This window comes from Leptopilina boulardi, unplaced genomic scaffold (assembly GCF_019393585.1).
Source record: "Leptopilina boulardi isolate dan_hultmark-lab unplaced genomic scaffold, ZJU_Lbou_2.1 LbouV2_154, whole genome shotgun sequence".
In the NCBI taxonomy this organism is placed as follows: domain Eukaryota; kingdom Metazoa; phylum Arthropoda; class Insecta; order Hymenoptera; family Figitidae; genus Leptopilina; species Leptopilina boulardi.
The window spans coordinates 29,443-54,657 of NW_026137701.1; the positions used below are offsets into that span (position 1 = coordinate 29,443).

The 25,215-nt window shown below is 27.1% G+C and overlaps 1 protein-coding gene across 1 annotated transcript in view; it reads right to left on the reverse strand.

Moving 5' to 3' along the window:
• Window positions 1-7,754: 7,754 nt before the first annotated feature.
• LOC127276842 (adenylate cyclase type 3) overlaps window positions 7,755-25,215 on the reverse strand; it is a 41,861-nt gene continuing 24,400 nt past the window's right edge. The window contains exons 4-9 of the mRNA XM_051297517.1: window positions 24,046-24,326; window positions 21,643-21,971; window positions 19,895-20,227; window positions 18,086-18,391; window positions 11,353-11,685; window positions 7,755-11,186 (exon numbers count right to left, since the gene is read on the reverse strand). Of these exons, the coding sequence (XP_051153474.1) occupies window positions 11,004-11,186; window positions 11,353-11,685; window positions 18,086-18,391; window positions 19,895-20,227; window positions 21,643-21,971; window positions 24,046-24,326 (1,765 nt within the window). The 3' untranslated portion in view covers window positions 7,755-11,003. The remainder of the gene's footprint in view (window positions 11,187-11,352; window positions 11,686-18,085; window positions 18,392-19,894; window positions 20,228-21,642; window positions 21,972-24,045; window positions 24,327-25,215) is intronic.

Below are 25,215 nucleotides of genomic sequence, written 5' to 3' on the forward strand. Positions count from 1 at the left end.
TTGTGAATAATTTTTAAGAAGAAAATATGATCAATGTCGCAGACCAACTAAAAATCCTATTGTAACTATTTTTCAAACTCAATGTAATTCATTATTCTGATGAGAGAATTTTCATTTTATTAAAAAGTAATTAAAAATATAACGCTGTTATAATTAAAACTTGAAATCGATTCTCAAGCGTTTTCTATATCCAGAACATTTTTTTTATTTTTACCAAATATAAAATAATCTTCAAAAAAAAAAAAAAAAATACTAATTGAAAATGAAAAAAAACTCAAATATTCTTATTGAAAAAAAAACTATTTTCCATTAGATGAGAATTAATTTTGTAAGACTGAGATTAAAGTTTGTTTGGGAAATTGATCATTAAAAAAATATTGTAAAATTTCTGCCAGGCTGTGCCTTGGTCATGCAAATATTTTTCAAAATTAATTATTATTTGAAGATTCTATTTATTTTTAATTTTCAATTTCAATATAATTGAAGAAATGTTGAGAAAAAATTATTATTTCAATATTTGCATATAAACAATATAAAAAGTAATGCTTATCAAAGTATAAAACAAAAAGTTTAAATTTTTTTTAAAGCCACACTCAAAAAAAAAAAAAAAAAAAACAATGAAATTAATATTTGATAAAAATTCATAGATAATATCTTTTGTGATTATATGAAAATTGAAAAATGATTGCTGAATGAGAAAATATTCCTCTATTATTATTGTTGCAAAAAAAATTGAGTTTACATAAAGATAATGATAAGAGTTGAATTCAATTGTCCTGTCTTTTATAGTAATATCAGTATTCAATGTATTTTTTTAAATTTTATTATCGACAATTGTTTTATTCATAAAGTCTGATGTTATCTCGCGCATATATATATATATAGTTTGTAATCCACATTATATGAAACAGAACTTTTAGGTTTTTTTTCAATTTAAAAGTAAAATACCTAATATCAAACGTTCGTCAAACATTTGAATATCTATCTAAAATTAAAATACAACTATATAAGCGAAAGAAATTTGAATTCATTAAAAAAAAATTTCTATGACCTATATATATAATTATATATATATATATATATATAATAATATATATAATTATATATATATATATATATATATATATAATTATAATATATATAATTTAATAATATTAATGAAAGTGGAAAGATTAATTCGACTGTGTATTTTCCTTAGATCATAAATTAAGGAAATTGACAATCAAAATCAATAAAATTTTTAACAAATATTAAAAATTGTAATGTAATTTTAAATGTTACGATGTGCTGATGGTAAGATGTAAAAAAAATTAAATTAAAAAAATATGTAAAATGATGTAATATAATAATTCTGAATCTATTTTTCATAAAATGAATGTTACTTCTCTGATGCATTAAGTGATTTTTTTTTCTAAATATATATAATTTAACTTTGATAATATTCTTCAAATTTAGAGAAAATGTAATATGAATTTAATATTTTTTTCTTTATTGAATTTGCTTGTATACTTTATTGAATGTATAAATATATGTGATTAAAAGAAAAGTAATATATAAAATGAAATACTTGAAATACAAACAACGATACTGATAATGCGTCCGTATTTAAAGCTTTTTCAATTACTAAATTCAATAAAATCCAAAAAGTAAACCAAAATTTTTTCTTTTACAAAAACTTTTCGTTAATAAATTGATATTAAGTATAAATATGCTACAGAGAAATAAACAGAATCAAGTTCAGATTTTGAAAATGTGTATATGTGTATATAATGCATATATGTTGTCAATTTTTGTCAAATCGTAACGAATTTTTTAATAAAAATGTAATAAATTTATCATAAAACAGACGTACAACAATATCAAGATACGATAAATATTTCTTAATCTCAATTAGTAAAATTATTTATCAAAAAAAAAAAAATATATATAAACTAATTTTACTTGACAAAAAGAAAATCTTTCTACTAAATGTAGAACCTATTTCTATAAATGTAACAGCTTTTGACTTAAATTCAATTTCGCAAAAAAAAAATCTCTTGCAGTTTTGAAATATTTAAAAATCAAAATTCTTACTCTTTATTTTTTCTAAAGCGTTGATCTATATTATATATTCTATTAAAGTTAAAGAAAAAAAAGATCTCTAAGATGTAAAATATTTTTCGTCTGTTATTGTAAAATTTATTGGAGAAAAAAATTAATTATATTTCCAGTGAAAAAGAAATGTTTTTTAAATATATATATATAGGGTCAGTTAGGGTAAATGAGGACAGGGGGTAAATGGGGACAAGAGGTTTTGGAGCTTAATTTACAGTTTTAAAATTAAGTTCAACGTCAATATTTTAACTTTAGATCACCCGCAAGAGGTTTTGAGTTTTGCCAAGCTTTTATCTTGACAATTTTGCAGCAAGATAAAAAAAGTTATCGTTCAATGCATAAAAACTTGAAAATCAAAGTCAAACTGTTTCAGTATTTTGTCGAGAATTTCAATGAAAACAGACTTAAAAATCATACCAAAATTTTTTTCTTATTCCTTGTGACTCCTATAACAGAAATTCACTTGAATTTTTGATTTTTGTCAATTTGGTTAAATAATGACAAGCTGTCTCCTATTTACCCTGAGTTTTCAAATTTTTTGGGTAAATGGCTTGTCATTATTAACCAAATTGACAAAAATCAAAAGTTCAAGTGAATTTCTATTATGGAAGTCATAAGGAAGAAGAAAAAAATTTGGTATGATTTTTAAGACTGTTTTTTTTCAAATGCAAGTCAAAATACTGAAATAAAAAAAAAATAAAAAAATTTCAATTGGTTCAACTATTATTATATATCTACTACAAATTTTTTTCAAGTTTTTTCATCCCTTAATACAGTAATATACTTAAGGAAACTTTAATTTTTAAAACTTTCTTAGAAACTATGCTGTCCCCATTTACCCCAAATTTTATGAAATTTTCTAAATTTTGGGGTAAATGAGGACAGTCAGTTTCATGCGTTCAAATCTTATCTAAATGTTTTTTTTGCTGCATAAAATTAATCCTGGGAACGTAAATAACAACTTAAAAAAAATAAACCCGCAAATGTTACCTTTTAAAGGAAGAAACTTATGTAATTTGTGAAAAATAGTGATTTTGTCCCCATTTACCCCAACTGACCCTATATATTAAACAAAATGTAGACAAGAAATACATCATCTTTATAAACATTAATCTACGTAATGTCATTTTAATCAGAAAATCTATAGTGACGTGCCAGTCAAAAAAAAGGACATACTCGAATAGTAGCAAAGCTCAAAAAAAAGGAAAAAAAAAATTTACCCTTTTAATTATATTATTATGATATCAAGTAAATAACTTTTGCTATTATATCGATACCAAAAATCTTAAATTACAATAATAAAGGCAAAATTTATTTTGTCAGCTGTTTTTAAAAATAAATGTAATTAAATATTATATATTGAGAGGAAAATAAATTATTTTCATGCTAATTGCATTTTTTATCTTTCCATATGAAGTGAATTGGATTATTATTATTATTTTTATTATTATTATTATTATTATATAAGTATTTTTAGTATTTTTTGTTACCTGCGGACAGATTTAAATGTCTATTACACCAAAATTTGTCTTTTACTATACTGATACTATAATTATAATAATTTTGCCAATTCCTGCCTGACTAAAATGGTCTTTTACTACTAAAATTGTCTTGTTTACCGTTAAAAAAATTATACAAAGATTCGAAAATATTCTGTCTGATTGAAAATATTTTTTTCAACTACTGTCTTTTACTATTTTTTTTGAACTTTTTTTGAAATTATACTAATAACAAAATTACAAACATACGAAAATATTTTGCCTGGTACTGAAAATATTTTTCTAATAAAACTAATTTCCTAATAATAAGAAAATAATATTTTTTTTGCTAAGAACTTGTCTGAGTAAAATTTACTTATATACTACTAACAATAAAATTAAAAAACTGTCTGTCGATAATGGTTTTTTACTACTGAAAGCAAAATTTAAAAACAAATTTTAATTAAAAAAAAAACCCTTTATACGTGGTACCACAGAGATCTAAAAAGTTTTAAATTATATGTCTTTATATATAATATGAGTTTCAAATGAATTTGAAATGAAAGAATTTTCTATCTAACTATGTTTCGTCCTGTGATTTAAAGCAACCGTCCTTTCTCATTACACGAGTGTCAACATACCAGTGGGTAGATGTTAGATAATTAAAAGACCACAATTAGTCCTTTGTTCTTGAACAATTTGCAATTTTTCAAAAATAAAATTGATGTAAATGTTGATATTACTTTTCTTCAAAAAAAATTATACTTAATTTATAAAAAAATGTTAAAAAATTAAACTTTAAAAAAATGGCGTTTGGTGTCGAAACGTCTGTAATTTTTTTGTGATTTATTATTAATAAAATAAATCATTTTTTGATCCAGTATAATCCTGTTTTTCAACAAATTATATATACATCTGGATGAAACTAAAACTTATGAAATTTAAAAAAATGTTTTTTTGTAATATTTTTCAACAAATTTAAATTAAAATTCACTTTTAGATTAGATTTTAAGCTAAGTACTTTTTTTTTTATTAATAATATAATGACAAAAATAAAAAAATTCTGTTTGTTTCAATAAACAATTTGGCCTAAAAAAAAGAATTTATTTGAAGTGTAATTCCACGTCAAAAATATCACAATCTGCAAGTGGTTCGCCGATTTTAATGAAAATTGGTGAAACGATATCTTATTAATATAAGAGCTGTCAGTCAGTAAAAAAAAATTTCAAAATATCTAAAATTGTAGAAGTTGCACGACATTGAATTTTGTTTATTCATTTTCTTCATTCCTTTATATCTCGGTCAATTCTTAACCGATTTTGATGAATCACCCACCAATTTTTACATTAAAATTACGTATTTTCAGAAAATTATAAAGCGAAAATAAAAATTTATTATTTAAATAGAAAAAAAAGTGAAAATAAAATTTTACTTACATTTTTTTTCAATTTCCACCCTTTTTTAAATTTTTTCTTTTTTATTAATATTCCTCTTCATTTTATCTTTAATATAAAAAAAAATTACTCCTGGAAACTTTACTGATTCTTGAGATATCGTCCCTTAAGTATGAACGGACTCCATCGTAGGTTAAACAAATAATTTTAATTGCACTAAAGTGAATTTTTTGCGATCAAGATTATTATACTTTTAATGAGTATAAAGTATAATTTAATTTAAAAATTATTTATTTACTTATTGTTCAAATAATTATTGTTTAAACAATAGAATCAGTCATTTATTGTAATGTCCATGCTTGTTTTAATAATTTGCCTTCATGCAGAGTATTAATTTTCATGAATTATTCCACTAAGCATGTTAGTTCGTCTTATTAGATTAAAAAAAATTGAATATGTCAACCCCTATTTTCATCCCTTAAATCAACATCGCAGCCGCTAAAAAAAATTACGTATCGTATATTTTTTGGTACTCTTTAAGACGTATATGGTTAAAAATCAATCTGGAGGTGGCACTTTGGTAGTGTTACTTGCGAGATATAAAGGAATGAAGAAAATGCAGTATCAAAATTCAATGTCGTGTAACTCCTACAATTTTAAATATTTCGAAATTTTTTTTTTTAAGGGGAGGGATCGGTGAAATTTCAACTCATCGAAATTAATGTTGTTAAAAAGTGTCAATTTTTTTTCTGGCATATTATTTTGAATCTCAAATTATTGTGAATTGTCAAAATTAAAAAAAAAAAAACATTTTTTGACTATTTTTAAAATTTTATTTTTGGAAAATATTAAATTTTTTCAAAATCCATACGATTGATTATTCCGAATCATGAAAAAAGCCTACAAAAAAATAATAAAAATTGTAGAAGAAGTTGAATTTTTAAGGAATAATTAATCAAATTGAAGCCAAATATAATTGGTTTGGTTTAGGGGTAACAATTTTTTTTACAAATTTTTTTAAAACCTGAAATCATATTTCACTATAAAAAATGAAAAAAATGTTGTATTTTTTTTATTTTGAAAAAATTTTATTTTTTAAATAATTGAATTTTTTCAAAATCCATACGATTGATTGTTCAGAATCTTGAAAAAAGTGTATAAAAAAATCAGCAATGAAAAACAATAAAAATTGTGACAGAAGTTTAAATTTTTAGTTTTTGAAAATTTCAAGTTTTATTTTAAAAATTATTAATAAATTAATTGTTTATCAATTTCCCATAGTATATTACAGTTTTAAATACTCAATATTAGCTGGAAAAATAAATTGACAACCTGAAACAGCCTCAATTTTGAAAGGTTAAAATTTCGGCGGCCCCTCCCCTTAAGATATAATTTCACCAATTTTCATTAAAATCGGCGAACCACTTGCAGATTGTGATATTTCTGACGTGGAATCAACCTGAAACAAATAAATATACTTATGGCTATACAGTTAACCATCCTTTAGGTTGAATCAACCAAAATTTTATTTAGCTCAATCAAATTTAATTTGAATTCAACAAATTTGGTTTTAAATAACCAAAAAATTATGTTAATACAAAAAATGAAAAATGGCTTTTTCGTAATTTATTTGCACTAAAAGAATTGTTTCATAAAAAAAAATAATTGTTGCCAAAAAAAGTAATTTTAATTAAAAAAACAAAATTTTTAATTTTTACAAAAAAACAATTCAGTTTAAAATGAAGTAGAATTTACGTACTTAGAATTCAGTAGAAAAAAATAACAAAAAGTTTAAAAAAATTTGATTGAATATAGGTAAACATAAAGATGCTTTTAAAAAAATTCATTAAAAATTAACTAGTAATATTTACAGAGAAAAAAATTGCAAAGGGAAAGCAAGGTTTTTTTAAAATAAAAAATCTGTGTCAACAAAATATTATTTTCTCACATCGGTGATGCTTTTTTTATTCGTTCAACGTGACATAATTGGGGTTTTTTTTTCATTTATCATCATTTCATTAAAGTCACATCATCTTTCCCATTCGAATTCATAAATTCCTATACAGATACATATAGTGCTAGGATATCTACAGTGATATTTTTGTTCTCTTTCCTTCTCTTTACATAACAATAGACTCTCTCATTTCTTTCAAAACTATAATATCCTTTTGCCCTTCACTCTTAATTTATTGTATATATTCATATATATTTATATTTATTATTCTGATCAGTGATCCATTTAATTATGTACACGACAGTTTTTATTTCTAATTTACAAGATTTATTAATGTGCGTGAAATGTTTGTTTTGCGATGAGACAATGTGAAATTTGAGGAGGATTATTCACATATTACTATACAATTCAAAAAACTTTTTATTTTCTTTTAAACTTTTTTTTCCTTTATTTTATTTTTTGGAAAATTCATTTTTCTCGATTGTTCCGAAATTTTAGCGCTTTTGCACTTAGGCCGTTACTTTTTCAACTTTTTTCTTTCCTCCTCTAATATGTAATTTGTGTTTTGCGCGATAAATATATATAATATATATATATATATTTTTTTTATTTCTTTATATATATATTTATATATATTTATATTTTAGGGTCTGTGATAACTTTGCACTCTTTGTAAAAAAATAAATTAGCGCCTTTGTGCGCGAAGTCTTAAATAATGGTACAGTTAGATTTCACATATATTATAAGTTTCCAGCAAAAATTGGAGCTAAAAGTATTTCTAAAGCCTTTTTCTTAGCTACCTTACATTGCATCCTTTATTTTTTTTTTGGGGGGGGGGGATTTTTTTTTTTTTTTTTTTTTTGTTATACATATAGTACCTGCTAATACATATCGTTACGCTACTCGCGACGAAGTTATCACAGACGTGAAAAATGTTTCGTGGTCTTCTTCGTATGACTCTTCGCATCGAAGGTTTGTTTTGTAAAGACTCCGATATTTCTTATAACTGCGAAAGTTAGCATTCATGATACTTTTGAACCAAATTTCTTAATTTTGTTTCTAATTTATATTTTCCTTTTTATTTAAAAACCATAATCAAAAATAAATGGGATAATACACGGAAAAAAAATCTTCACCTGGAACAGCGATAAGTTTCACTAGAATAGCGAAATATTTCACTAAAACAGTAAAAGTTTTTGCTATTCTAAAGAAACATATTGCTGTTCGAGATAAACATTTTTTTCCGTGTATATTTTATTAAATGCATTTTCCTATTTTCAAATTAGAAACGAATTAGCTTTATAGAAATAAATGAATAAGTTATAAAATCTTTCAAATCAAAAAGTATTTTAACTCAATAATTTTTAAAATTAAAATTTTTTTTTATTGAGTTAAATGATTAAACAAAAAGATTTTTGGAAATAAAAAAATAAAACCTTTTTTTAATTTGCGTAACAGCATTTAGCTCAAATTACAATTTTTACGGATTAATCACAAAAAAAAAAAAAAAAAAAATAATGAAAATTGTATTCAAAATTATTTTTAAAAAAATTTCATATTTTAGAAACAAAATTTTTTTTGCAAATTTAAAAACATGTGACTGTGTTAGGTCATGTGATTCTACATGTATTTTTGTAATATAATAATGTCACGTTCGTGACTCTTTATTATAAATAAACTAGTAATATGAATTAATTTGCAGAATGTTTCCCAATTTATTATATATTTTATCTCATTTTTATATTATTTTTTTGTATGTTATTTTTGACATAACAATTTATTTTTCAAAATAAAAATAAGAATATTTATTTTTGAAATCACATGAGAAAACTATCACTAAATATCCTTAATAAGAAGTATCAAGAAGTCCCTGTTGATTAAATTTGTAAAGCTTTGTCGTTTTTTTTTTCTTTAGTTTTGAAATTTGATTTAAAACACCTTCGTTGTGCTGAGACGATCTCACGTGAACACAATTAACAACAGTAGTAGTTATATCGGTAATACTCGTATTTGTATAACAGTATTAATATAGTAATTGTGTGACAATGCTAGCTGTCCAAAGATTTAAAATTATTCTCAAAAACGTTATTCAAGATATTCTACAACTATAACGTTTGAAGAATTATGGCCAAATGCATTTGCTGATATTATCGCACAATTTTGGACAACCAGCGTACACTGATTAAATTATTCCTCCAATTTTCTCATTTTCAAAAATTTTCATCTTTCACAATTTATTTTTCAAAAAAAAAACAAAACTATTGACTAATGTAATAAAAATCTAACAAAAATATTAAAAAATTTTCATATTTAAATTATCAACAATTTTAAAAAATTAGGACATTGAATGTTATTCAAATTTTTTCTATTTCGATTTCTACTAAAAGAATTATTTATAGAAAATAAAAAGAAATTAAAGTAATTTACAATATATTAAAAATTATATGACATTTCATTCGTTAGAGATTATTTGGAAGAAGATTTTCACAGTGAAAAAGTATATATTTATATATATATATATATATTCGTAACGCTTGTAGCGATGACAAATTTATGAAGGTACATATGTATATTTAAATGATACAGAGGTAGCAAGAGTGAGACTATATATATGAATTAGATGAAAAAATGAACCATATATCTTAAGGATATTTTGGTCAACGTTCACTGGAAGTCCTTTAGATTTTATTGATAATTTCTAAAAATCTACATTCAGTGAAGCGAATGCCTCAAGGAAATTTTTTTTTTTTGTTCACAATTCACACCGAATAACTTGAATAATTTTGTTTTATTTCCCAAAAGACGAAAATGTAGAATTGATTACGTCATTTGTAAATTTTTTTTTAAAAAGAACATCGCCTGAAATTACAGGCAGAAAATAATTTGTTTAAAACAACCAAATTTTGGTTGAATCAATCAAATAAATTGTATTGCTTTAACCCTTTGAGAACCAGTGTTGCTTTCAACATTTTTTTATCTCATGCATAAGTTCCTTGATTTTTAAAATTGAATATTTAACCAATGTTTTTTAATTCGTCTAATAAATTTCCCATTCTGAAATCTGGTTTTGAGACAAAAAACTTTAATTAGTTTCGCTGGACAAAAATTGTTTAAAAATCAAAAATTGAGATTTTTTAAGAAAAAATTTGGTCCTCAAAAAGGGCTTTTGGTTGAATCAAACAAAAGTTTATTTGGCTCAATAAAATTCTTTCTTCAATTGAAAAAAATTTCTTAAAATAAACCAAACATTTATTTAGATCAAATAAATATTTAATGAATCAAAAAATTTTGTTTGATATAACAAAAAATTTTTGTTGATACAAAAAATATTTTTATATTATTCAAATGGTATATTTGGTTTAAACAAAACTTTTCTCTCATTGTACTGAAAAACCTTAATGCTGATTACATTTTTTTATCATAAATTCAAATTTTTAATTCGAATCATATATCATCAATGAATCATCATTATCTCATTATTCCTATAGAAAGAAAATTTATTTTCTATTTTCCATATTCAAATATGACAGATCAACTACAAGATTTTTATTACTTGATTATTTATACATTTATACTTAGAATCTAGAACACTTTCTCTTTCTTTTTCTCTCGTTGTCAATAAACCAATTTGGTATACAAAACCCACATAATGAAACCGTATCAGGTACATCAGCATTTATGTTTTTTGTAATATACCATTCCAATAGATTTCAGCTAAATTTTATTGATCTACAGGACATCCAGTGAATAGAATTCTTAATAAATGAATGAATTATTTTTTTTCTGTTGACTCTAGAAATTTTAGACTGCCTTGTGATAGCAGCGTTGTTAGAGACACCCGGGGGTAAAAAAGAAAAAAAGATGTACACCTCGTTTGTTGATTATTTTTAGACGATATAATATCGTCAGGCCTAAGTCGCCTGGATCGAAGTTAACTTGTTAGATTGTGCGGAGCGGTGTATATTTTAGCACACTCGACCGTTCGTCAAGAAATATTATATATAGAGGGGAGGAAGGGCGGGGAAAAAAAAAAAATTCTTGTACTCCCGCGATGTCATCAAACTCAATAGACTTTCTTCTCTTCTACTGATAAATGATTGGATGAGTTGGTTCAACTGGTAAATCACTGTCGAGCTTCAATGCCACTCCATTCTTTGTCATTAAATAATGAGTGAGCAATTCACCTTTACCCTTTACGAAAACATTACCACGTTCAACAAATCCAAAACCAAAAGGCTCTAGGATTTTTCGTGTTTCGTCCGTCACCTAAGAATATATATATTTTTTAAGTAAATTTCTTTTTTTTTTGACACGGTTTTTAAATTTTAATCTCAATAGAAAAATTTATTTCATTCAAATAATCGGTTACTTGACAATAATTAATTAATTATATTATAAAAAAAATTGTATTAAGTAAAACAAAATATATTACCTGTATGTGACCAACTTTTCCAGTGCTTTCCATTCGAGAAGCAACATTTACCGTGTTTCCCCAAATGTCGTAGTGAGGTTTTCTAGCGCCAATGACACCGGCAATTATGGGACCGTGATTGATGCCCATTTTAAGCACAAAATGATTAAAGCTTTGCTCGTTGATACTGGAAAGGGCCTTTTTCAATTCTAAAGCAAAATCGACGAGTGTCGAGAGATGTCCCCATCTGGGACCATCATTGTTTGTTGAATCTGTTATTCCCGAAGCAGCCATATAGGTCGAACCAATTGTCTTAATTTTAATGATATCCCTAAATTCATCCCTATCAAGTATCTGTAATGATAAATTTTTTTTATTTTATTTTTTTACACTTACTGTCCTAACACACTAATACCCAAGTAGCACTTAATATTATCCTAATAGCACAGGAATATTATAATGAAAAATTCGTAATGAGGCATGTCGTTATGGAGGCGCAAAAAAAGAAACGAAGTACCGGCAGTCCGAAAGAGACAAAAGCCGAAGTAAAAAAGAAAAAGAAGGAAGATTCCATTGAGGAAGGATGCCAAGGTGACGGACGCACTGAAGCCGAAGCAGTCCAACAAGACGAAGGATTCGAGAGGATCAACAGTGGTCGTCCGAGTCGCTTCAGGTAAGACGTATGCTGATGTGTTGGGACATGAGATTCTTGGGGGCAAGGCCCACTAAAAAGGGAGACCTTTTGATCAGGGTCGGAGGTGACACGGACAAGGTAGCTTTTACCGCCGAGGTGATCAAGGCTGTTGAGAGCATGGGTAATGTGCAGTCGGTAAATGGGATGGTTACACTCGAGATCCGCGACCTGGATTACCTTATCCATGAAGCAGAAGTCCAGGAAGCGCTAGAACGAGAACTCGGAAAGCCAGGAAGCAGGAAGGTGACGGTCTTAGGACCCAACAAGCGAGTGATGAAGCTCGCAGTTGTTGTCACCGACCAAGAGGAAGCTGCCAGACTGGAGGAATTGGGGCGCATAAAGATTAGCTTTATGTGCTGCCAAATAAGAAACAGAGTCATGGTCGTCCGGTGTCACCGATACCTGGGTTACGGCCATCTAGCAAGAAGCTGCAAGGAAGCAGACAGATCGGTTGCGTGCTTTAAGTGCGAGGAAGCCGATAAGTTTGCAGATTGCAAGAGCAGCCCCAGTTGCTTCTTGTGCAAACCGAAGTCCGGCGATAAGCACGTCGCTGGAAGTGGAGCATGCAGAGTCTTTAGGTCAGTCCTCAAGGAAGACAAGAAGACTCTCGCAAGAACCAAAGCTAAGTAGGCCAGTAAGATCAGCAACGGCAAGGGTCGCGATAGCGAGTTCCCAGGGGCCTTCACCTACGAAGTTTAAAGCTTGACGGGAGTTCCGTAGTGTGAGGATTAGTCCAGCCAAAGAGTGTGGTTTTTAGTGGGTCGACCAAAACAAGAACGGTCATCCCCACATAACCTTGGAGCACCGGGCTCCAGGTATCTGCCTTGGATACCAAGGGTTATGCAAATTTTCCACTTCCCTCGCAAAAAAAGTAATATTACATAAGGTAATATTAAAAGACATTTTATTTAATAAAAGAACCACGCCAGTTGGAATTGAACTCCATACCTAACAAACACCAGTCGGAAATCTAAACCAATACGACTTGTAGTAGTTTAATATTTTGTGCCAAGTATAAATAAAAATAAACACCCTATACAGTTTTATATTTTGTGAATAATTTAAATTTTCAACAAGTCAAATTGGTTCGTTGGTTAATACATCAGACTCGTGATGAGCCAAAAATTCAGAACGTTCGCCGAACAAAAAAAAAATTTTTTTTAAAAAAAAAAATTTTTATTGGAAAACCTTCAGAATGGTGAAAAACTACAATATCAATAATAAAAAATTGACATTTTTAAAAAATAGGGTAAAAACAACCCCCATTAAGAATAAATATAAAAATATTACGAATATGACGACTTTCCTGTTCGCCTTTTTTCCTAAAAATATTTTTAAAAATTCTCTTTTATTATCCCCTTCCAAAATCCATATTCGGTATAACGCGCTCGAACCCCTAAAACCACCCCTAACACATATATCCCATAGAAGGCCTCAAATTGGTCAATTTCACGACTTTCCTGTTCGCCTTTTTTCCTAAAAATATTTTTAAAAATTCTCTTTTATTATCCCCTTTCAAAATCCATATTCGGTATAACGCGCTCGAACCCCTGAAAACCACCCCTAACACATATATCGCTTGCCGGACCGTATATTGGTCGAATTCACGACTTTCCTGTTCGCCTTTTTTCCTAAAAATATTTTTAAAAATTCTCTTTTATTATCCCCTTCCAAAATCCATATTCGGTATAACGCGCTCCAAACCCCTAAAACCACCCCTAACACATATATCCCATAGAAGGCCTCAAATTGGTCAATTTCACGACTTTCCTGTTCGCCTTTTTTCCTAAAAATATTTTTAAAAATTCTCTTTTATTATCCCCTTTCAAAATCCATATTCGGTATAACGCGCTCGAACCCCTGAAAACCACCCCTAACACATATATCGCTTGCCGGACCGTATATTGGTCGAATTCACGACTTTCCTGTTCGCCTTTTTTCCTAAAAATATTTTTAAAAATTCTCTTTTATTATCCCCTTCCAAAATCCATATTCGGTATAACGCGCTCCAAACCCCTAAAACCACCCCTAACACATATATCCCATAGAAGGCCTCAAATTGGTCAATTTCACGACTTTCCTGTTCGCCTTTTTTCCTAAAAATATTTTTAAAAATTCTCTTTTATTCTCTTCTCCCTTCCAAAATCCATATTCGGTATAACGCGCTCGAACCCCTAAAACCACCCCTAACACATATATCCCATACGAAGCCTCAAATTGGTCAATTTCACGACTTTCCTGTTCGCCTTTTTTCCTAAAAATATTTTTAAAAATTCTCATTAATTATCCTCTTCCAAAATCCATATTCGGTATAACGCGCTCGAACCCCTAAAACCACCCCTAACACATATATCGCTTGCGGGACCTTATATTGGTCAATTTCACGACTTTCCTGTTCTCTTTTATTATTCCCTTCCAAAATCCATATTCGGTATAACGCGCTCGAACCCCTAAAACCACCCCTAACACATATATCGCTTGCGGGACCTTATATTGGTCAAATTTACGATTTTCCTGTTCGCCTTTTTTCCTAAAAATATTTTTAAAAATATTTTTAGGCAAAAAGGCGAACAGGAAAATCGTGAATTCGACCAATATACGGTCCGGCAAGCGATATATGTGTTAGGGGTGGTTTTAGGGGTTCGAGCGCGTTATACCGAATATGGATTTTGGAAGGGGATAATAAAAGAGAATTTTTAAAAATATTTTTAGGAGAAAAGGCGAACAGGAAAGTCGTGAATTCGACCAATATATGGTCCGGCAAGCGATATATGTGTTAGGGGTGGTTTTCAGGGGTTCGAGCGCGTTATACCGAATATGGATTTTGGAAGGGGATAATAAAAGAGAATTTTTAAAAATATTTTTAGGAGAAAAGGCGAACAGGAAAGTCGTGAATTCGACCAATATATGGTCCGGCAAGCGATATATGTGTTAGGGGTGGTTTTCAGGGGTTCGAGCGCGTTATACCGAATATGGATTTTGGAAGGGGATAATAAAAGAGAATTTTTAAAAATATTTTTAGGAAAAAAGGCGAACAGGAAAGTCGTGAAATTGACCAATATACTGTCCGGCAAGCGATATATGTGTTAGGGGTGGTTTTAGGGGTTCGAGCGCGTTATACCGAATATGGATTTTGGAAGGGGATAATAAAAGAGAATTTTTAAAAATATTTTTAGGAAAAAAGGCGAACAGGAAAGTCGTCATATTTGTAATATTTTTATATTTATTCTTAATGGGGGTTGTTTTTACCCTATTTTTTAAAAATGTCAATTTTTTATTATTGATATTGTAGTTTTTCACCATTCTGAAGGTTTTCCAATAAAAATTTTTTTTTTAAAAAAAAATTTTTTTTTTGTTCGGCGAACGTTCTGAATTTTTGGCTCATGACTCGTGTAGGAAAAGTTGAGAGTTCGATTCCCACTAGCGAGATTTTTTTCTGAAAATAAAATTTCATATATTGTAATATTACACCAATATTACGTGTAATAATACTTCAATATTACATGTAATAATTATCTTAATATTACTGTAATATTATTGTAATGTTTCATCATATTATGAAGATATTCCATAGTAATATTCTATGTAATATTACAATGTTATTAAAGTAATATTACCTGCTACTTGAGTAACTAATTATTATAATTAAATATACCAATTACATATTATAAATAAATTGTTAACGAACTATAAAATTATTAATTATATTTAAATTATTTAATTAGTCTTTAGTTATGTTACACATGCGTAACATATAAAATAAAGAAATTAATTGTATGAACTTTTATAATAATCGAAAGAAAGCAAGATTCTTTTTTAACATTTTTTCTTATTATACTAAGGGCTGATAATGTCTAATTATAAAATATGAAAAAATAAGAATTATAAAAAATGAAAAGAGAAAAGGTTGAAGGTAAAATAAAATAAGGGGATGGTATAATGAGAAGATATGTCACCTTCAGGAAATTGTGAAATTAAAAACTGACAAGCTGACTTTTTCTATTTGTGCGCAATTGATTTAACTTTTATTTTATCTGATTAAAAGATTAATCATATTTAAAACTATATTGTTTGAAAAATTGTTATAAATTATTGTATGATATACATTTAAATAATAACTAAATAAACAAAAATGAAAAATAATTTAATTTTATTATTTTAAAATTACAAAAGGACAAATATTGAATTAGTGAACATGTTTTGAATATGTTCTAATAATAAACTTGATGTTTATAATGCATGTAAAAGCAAGTCACAGTTGTGTATTCGATGTTAAAGTTTGGTTCATGTATAGTATATGGCATAGAGAAAATGGAATTGTGCAATATATAATAGTATGAAAACGTGACAGGAATTTTTAAACACAACAGAAATTTCCTAATTCAAAAAGTAAATATTTACATAAGTTTTACAAAAAAAAAACTCATCTAATGTAGCAACCAATTACCAGTATAGAACTTGGTGTTTCATTTTTTATTTGTTAAACTTTTTATTTGCTTCAATAGTATATTATTTTGATTAAAAAAATTATTTCTTTTTGTGAAAATTTCAATTAGTATAATAGCAATCAAAATTAAAAATTGTGACGTTTATAAAGAAAATTCTATGGTAATTTAAAAGATTTTTAATTTAATTTTAAACTTATTATTTATGTCATAAATAATTAACTGATAAATGTTAACAACAATTAAAAAAACTGTAATTTCATTGTACATTTATTACTGAAATAAAAATGACATATAACTATAACTGTTGGAATTATTAAAATTAAAACTTATTTGATAGCAAAAAGCGGAAATTAGAAAAGGATTAAAATATAAACCATATGTACAAAAAGTTTTACATTTAAAATAAAAGACAATTATTTGTAATTATATTAAATTTCTAATTATAAATTTCACTTTAATTTTATAATAAGAGAAAGAGACGTACACTGTAAAAAATTTTTTGGTTAAAATTCCCCAAAATTCTAGTGACGCAAATTTGCAGGGCATTTTGTGGAAAATTCCCTAAAATTTTCTGGGGAAACTTTTCCCTAAAATTTTAAGGAATATTCCACAAATATTAGTGAATTTTCCCAAAGATTAATATCAATAGTTTAAAAAATTGAAATAAAAATTTAAAAATTTGATTCATGTAGCATTTATATCTTACTTACATTATTTATTGGTACCTATTGATGAAAATTTGTATTCTTGAAAATTATCAAATATTATCATGAGGTCTCGAACGTAAGCGTCATTAGGAGAGATTTAGAAGTCTAACGCTCTACTAACTACGCCACGGAGGCTCATGGAAATAAAATGATAATTTCAATATATAAGATGAAACTATGTAAACATGCTTTGAAACTTTAAAAAAAGGAAACAAACGTTGAAAATAGTTGTGACTTATGTTATATAATAAATAAAATAAGATCTGTTAAACAAATATTGATTAAATTTTAATTTAATTCTTTAGAAATATAAATTTTTATCTACTTAAAAATACTTATTTAGTTAAGTTATAATTAACTTATCTATGAAATGAATAAATTATATTACAAGTTACAAATAACTTTTTGTAACTTAAGTAAGTTTAAAGTTTAACTTTTTTGAAGAAGGATTTCAAAAAAATTTGGGAATATTCACCACTTGTTTTTGGGGAAAAATATATTCATTGGAATTTTGAGAAATTTTCACCAACTCTTTTTAGGGAAAATATATACATTAGAATTTTAGGAAATTTTCACCTAAATTTAGGAAAATAATCACTTATTTTTTTGGGGAAAACATTTTCCCCAAAAATATGAAATATTCACCAAAAAAAGTTGGTGATAATTCCCAAAATTTTTTACAGTGTACAAAAACAATGGAATTGTAAACGGATTATTTTTTTATAAAATTTCAAACTACAATAAAATGAATGTAACATTAAATAATAAAATATAATGTAAAATTAAATGGAGAGCTAGGGGCTAGTTATAAATTTGATCCTTCCGCTTGTGTCGGGTTGATATCAAAATAAATGATTAATATATGAATTTGAAATATAATGTGAATGAAAAATTTCAAAACTCACAGCATCAAAGTCCGAGATGACCTCATTCAAGAACCTGAGACATTCAAGACCCTGATTATTGATACTTTCTTCGCTGTAGAAATCAGCAAAATTTGGCATACTGGCAAAAAGAACACCAACTTCAGCGTAACTTTGACTGTATAAATCGTCATGGTGCCTTGTGGTAGATAAGAAATAAGCGGCCACATGGGGTGGAAGAATATTATATATCAATTTTCCATTTCTTCTTTTCATATCAGCAGCACGTTCCCTTTGTGCGACAACTTCCTGTCCCCTTAGGTATAGTATTCTTCTTGCTTTTTCCGTCTGCAAAAAAAAAGAAAGGGACATTGCCTTTTCATATATAATACCCAATATCAAATTATTTTATATATTAAATGTCAATTGTTAGAGGATTTTATTTTTATGAAATCTCTCAAAAGAGCCTTTAATAAAGCGTCTTTATAGCAAGGATTATGTACAGAAATGACTCGTTAATACTTAAATCTCAATGTTAAGAACATGTTGCAAATCCCCTTTTTTTGTATATATAATATCCCTGGTGCTTCCCCTTTCCCGTGTCATGGAACTTCCAATTGCCACTTAAATTAATCTAGACACAATCTTTTTTTGCTTTTTTCAATTTAACTTCCCTCAACCCCTCTTATTTTTTTTTCTCCCTTATCCATTGACTTTATTATATTTTTAGCCTCTTTTCAGGGAATTATTTAATTTTCAATAAATATATTATCAGGACAAACACTTTTCTGTCCGATTATAATATCGATATTATTTATTTTATTTTTTTTTAAATGTCGAATTTTTAATTAAAATTTTGTAAAAAAAAAGTGTCAAATTTGCTCCACCTATTTCAGTATTTCTTTCTAACTTTAAAAATTATTTCCAATCGAAGCCATATCACGAAATTCTGTTGAACTTGATAACAGGGGGATTTTTATTGTCGCTGATTACGAATCTGAATTAAGATTTTCAAATTTATAATTGATCCGTCATATTGGTTCCGCTATTTTGAATTTTGAAAATCTAACTTCAAATTCGTAATATTACAGTCATATTAATCAGTCAAATATTTTTTAGTGATTTTTGAAATTTTAAGTAATATTACTGTAATTTTACTGTATTATTACAGTAATATTAACCGATAATATTACCATGAGGCGGACATTTTAATATGACTGTAATATTACGTGCTTCATTGGTGTTTTTTGAGGTTAGAAAGAAATCTGACGCATGTAAAAATTGTGTAGTGTTGAAATATTCGGGGCTGACAACAGTAAGAACAAGGAAAGCTTCGAAAAATCACGTGATCAGTGTGGCTCTTTCTTTAGTGCGGAACATGAATAAATTTTTTGAAGTCAAAATCTCAATAAATTAATTTTGTAAATTATTCATAAATAATGAAGAAATAATGTTTTTCTAGTTTTGTTAAAATATTTGCTGAAAAAATAAATTGCCAACGTATTTCGAATTTGAAAACTATATTAGCTTTTAATGAATTCAGACATCGTGGTTTTATAATGAAATTATAATAAACAACTTGAATGTAAAGGAAATTAATAACATTTTAAAAAAATTAATATGCAAACTATTTTTTAAATTTTTAATAAAAATTTCTTCCTTTATTTAATTTTGAATTTGTAAAGTAATTAGTTGAATTTCAGATATATAGAAAAATAAAAATTGTTCATTATTCCATATGTATAAAGCTGAAAATGATATTAAGTGGAAATCCTCTACTTGCGCAATTAACTCATAAAGAGAATGAATCTTAATTGGTACATAATTAATGAGTAATTAAGGTGTACTAACGTATCTTGCAACTACCACCAATGCAAGAGCAATGGTAAGTAGAGTAACAGAGAGAGAATATTTTAGTGGAAAAGCCACTGCTCCTGGTGTAGTGGAAGAACCATCCTCTCGGTCTAAATTAGGTCCCAAGAGTATGTTCATTCCACATTGTGCTCCGGCCAGCATGAACATCAACATGGATTTTCCAAGGTAACTTATGTATACAGGCATGGATATAACTATTAAGGCAAGAACGCCAATGTAGGAGTAATATGAAGGATATGGACATTTCAATGGCCCCTTTGATGATCCATTTGATGTCAACTCCACCTCCTCAATTGTGGCGCAGTTTGCCTGAAACACACATATAACAATTATTAGAGTTCATTTTCTCGAAAAATCGTAACAATATATATTTTACGAAAAGTGTTTTTCATATAATAATAATTATGTATTGTGAAAAAATATCTTTTGAAAACATATGGGTTACAATTTTTTTTAACCCTTTTATACAATAATTATGATTCTTCAAAAAAACTAATGTTCACATTTTTGCTATTGTATCACTTGAGAAATTTTGCCCTATATATATATATATATATATATAAACAAATGCATAAAATTATAACATTTGTAGAGACAAAGTCAATATAATAATTGATCGGACTAAAAATACTGGTTTAACATAATTAACATTGGATTAAGAAATTATCCTCTATTCGAGTTTAATCGGATTGACCCAATGAACTATTTTCCCTGAGAAAGTAATCCACTGAAGCAAAAGTATGTTTTCAGTAGAATATTATAATAATGTGGCGAAAGTTTAAATTATAATTGTCATTATATAGTAATACGAATATAATTTTAATTAAAGTTTTTCTCAAGTTTTGCGATTATCATAAAAAACTAATTTTCAATTTAGGAAAATACAAAAAAAATTTATACTAGAAAATATTTTTTTTACAATAATTTCTAATTTATCAAAATTTCACAATTTATTTAAAAAATTCTAAAAGAAAATTAAAAAAGAAATTAAAAAGAAAATGAAAAGAAAATAAAAAATTTGTTGTAATAAATTCTTTTTAGAAATTAAACTTAATTAAAGGTGCATGATCTTTGATTATAAGTGGTTGTTTCTTAAGAAGTTCTCTTTTCTTTATATATGACAATAGTCTAGCATCCCTCTTTTTATTGTTTTGAAAGAAGAGAGCTTGATGAGTAATGGTTTATATAGAAAGAGATAGATTGTCATCAAGTATATATAAGACGCTTCAGTCTAGTTCACGAGTCCTTGAGAAAATTCCCTTCATGTGCTTATAGTAAGGAACATCGAGATAAGTTATTTTCATCCTATTTACAGGTGCATATATAATTTAATCTCACCAGACAGCATCACATGAAAAGATGCTCCAAAGGGAATCATGATAACATCTTCTCTTCTTACTTCTTTTGTTGTTTACAAGTTCCCTTAATTTTCACAATATTAAAGCTTTAAATTCATTTTACAAAATTCTCTTTCATTTTAAATATTGGATAATTGGAAAAAAATGTACAATTTTTCAAAATTTAAACTATAATTTTCTTTCTTTTTGGAATATAATTGTAAAATATTTTATTAACTTTAAATTTTATTATTTTCTGTAAAACTTTGAATTTGAGGGAATATTAATGTATTTTGGATGGAGTTTGCACTATTTCTTCACTTTTAAAGGAAGTTAGAGGAAAATGGAACATGAGGACATGAATGTTAATAAGAAATTTGTACTTACCATGTCGAGGAGCACGAATATGGCGAGGGAAAATATCATAAGGAGAGCCAAAATCCTTCGAAGCCATCTCGCTCTCACGGCGCTTCCAAGGCAAGTTGCACCTGCCAAGACAATTCCATAGAGCGTGACTACTGCCACACCTCCATATGTGAATCGACTTGAATATTGAAATTTCCATACTGGAGCTGAACATATTAACACTAAAGGTCCTCCCAACACCGAAAGTGGTGAAAATGCCTCTTCTGCACTATGAAATCCTTTCTCCAATTGTTGATCCTTGAAATGTAGAGTTAACCACGAAGCATGACCTTTCAACTCCGTACCTCCAACTAACAAACATTAATTACATTAAAAAAGAAATTCTATATTTCTGAATTACAACAATTTTCGAATTAAAAATTATCCAATTTACAATTAAATGTAAATTTTGTCATCTCTTACATTTAGAAGTTTTTAGGGTCGCTAATGATTATATGAATCCGATGTTAATTTTTCAAAATTCAAAATGGCGGATTTTTTTTTAATTTCATCAGATTCGTTACTCAGAGATTTTCAGTGTCGCTGATTACAAATCTAATATTAAATTTTGTACTTATTGTTAGTGATCCCAAAAACCCCCTAGCAACGAGTTTCAACTGAAACGTGTCAATTTAAAAAAAATTTTTTATAGCTATATTGAATTCGACATATTGAGTTTTGAAAAACTAACATAGAATTCGTAATCAGTTACCGAAAAAACCCCTTAGTAATCAGTTTCAAGTAAATTCAATGAATTTAAAAAATTTGTCCGACATATTGAATCCGCCATTTAGAATTTTGAAAAACCTAACCCAAAAACCAGCGAGTATTTATTTCAACTATCTTAATTTTATAGTTTACTATTTTGTTGCAAATCTTATTTTCATTCATAACTGTATAAATGTTTCTTGCGCAAGTATTATAAATTTGTGATAACTTCTATTTATTAGAATACAAAAATATTCCAATTTTTGACAAAGTTATGAATTTTTAAATGATGGTTTCGATTGAAACCACACTATAGGCGTTCAAGAGTAAACAGAATTGTATAAAGGAGATTTTATAATGAACCGAATTTTCATATCAAAGAATTTTTGTTTAATTAAATTCTAATTTATTAAAATTTTCATATTTAACTAAACTTTATCAGAATTATTCTTTTATCGAATTTCTATTTATCCAAATATCCACATATAACACAGTATTTTCATTATTAATGAAAATTAACGAAATTAACAGAATTTCTATATATATATATATATATATATATACAAAATTCTTATTTAACAAAACTTTTATTAACCCTTTAATGTTTTATTACATATGTTTACAAATATTGTAAAAAAAATAAGTAACAAAAAATTTCCACAAGGGTAAAAAGAAATATCAAAAACTACCCAATAAAACCAAAATTTTTAAAATTGATCAGATTTGCCTGAAATTTCTTACTTGAGGGTTTTTGGGGTCGCTGATTACGAATCCGGTGTCAGTTTTTCAAAATTAAAAATGGCGGATCCAATATGGCGGACGAATTTTTTAAAACTCATCGAATTCACTTAATACTCGTTACTCGGGGGTTTTTGGGGTTGCTGATTACGAATCGGGTGTCAGTTTTTCAAAATTCAAAATGGCGGATCCAATATGACGGCCAAATGCCGATTTTTTGTTTGTTTTCAAGATATTAAATGTCAAATATCTTATGTCGGCGCGCGCGACGAGGCGGTCGACTCATACCGCGCCGCGGTGCACAGAAAAAAGCTGGTGTTATTTTTGTTGCGGGTAATTTTCTTCAATGCTAAAACCCATAAGATTTAACCAAGATTTAGGGTAAAATTTGTTGCGTGTTATTTTAACACCAATTCTGCTGTTAAAATAACACTTTGTTTTTCCTGTGTAGCTGCGTTTACACTAATTTAAAATTTAGAAAGTATTAAATTAAAATGTAGTTAATTAAAAAATTTTCTATTTGATAATTAGGATCATTATAAAATCAACTTTATAAAATTCTGATAAATAAAAATTCGATAATTTTTAATTCGATATCACAAAAAATTCCAACAATTTCTAATGTAGAAAATATTCATGCGTCCTAATAATACCCCAAGAAAAATTTGGATATTATTTTCCTTTACTAAGAAAAAAAAATTTATTTTTTTCCCACTAATTTCAAAATAAAGACAAAAGAATAATTTGTCTCACCTTGTAATGAAAAAAATATATGTATTTTTTTTTTTTTGAAAAAGTGGTTTTATAATAATGAGAGCAAGCTTATAATATATTCTTGGAGAAATGGAAATGTAGGTTGAATAATGAGAGGGATTTTTTTGTTTTGTTTTTAGATTTTTTTGTGTTATTTATATATATATATATATATATGAAACATACTTCTGCTGTCAAGTTCCAAGCGAAGTCGTAGTCTAAAATCTTCAGAATCCTCTTTGTTTCTACCATCAGTGTCAGAGACGACATTATGTGAATATTCAGCATCGGCCAGCGATGCGAGACTTTTGGTCAAAGCTGGCTTGAATTGCTTAAGGGCTCTGACTATAAAGTACGTGACGAGGCCAGCTTTTTGAAGTGCCTCCTCGCGAGTCTCACCGAAAGCTCGTTCCACCTCAAATTCATCGTTTAGGAAGCTCAGAGTAGCGTTGGATATATGTACCCTTCTGCAATGAAATGAAATTAAAAAAAAAAAATTTTTTTTGAGTTGAAAAAAGTTGGAATATTATGTATATTTCTTTAGTAATTTTTCCCGTAAAATCAAATGGCGTCATCTATTTTTTTTGTAATTTTCGATTTTTTTTCCATTTGTTTATAAAAATTTATTTAAACAAATTAATTTTTTAATAGTTTTTAACGTTAAAATTCAGTATTTGTTCCACAGTCCTGTATTTGTTTCCACTTACCTAAACATGGACGTTAATAATTTAAAAGAAAATTGATCAGTAGAAAAAAAATTTTTACAATAATATTGATTTCCCAAATATTAAAAACCACAAATACAAATATTATAGATAATAATTAATTATAAAAATATTTTTTAAAGAATTTGTTTATTATAATTTGGAAAAATAATTATTTATAGAGATTTTATTTTCCGCAATTATAAAATATGTCTCTTTTTGATAACGATATATCTATCTCGTTGAACTTTTTTATTGATTGATTTTCTTATCACGAGTACACTTATACCTTAAATATATATTAAATTTTTGGCGACGAAATACAAAAAATAATCAGAAAATAAATTTAATTGGAAATGATATTGATTAAATGACAAATCAAATTATACTTGTAATATTATATTGTTTAAACAACTATAAATAAATGGCAAAGGTAAATCTTGTGAAGTGTAATCACTTGTTTCTGAAGCTTCATTAATCCGCTATCAAACACAGAAGTTATAATCTTGAATCATTAAAAGAGACCCCGTATATAACACAAGTCTAATTTCATTTCAATTTATTAATGGACATTCTAAAAATAGAGTTTCATTTAAATAACCAGAAAACAGGAGTTTTCATTTGCGTTATTGAACCAGTATATATAAAGAAC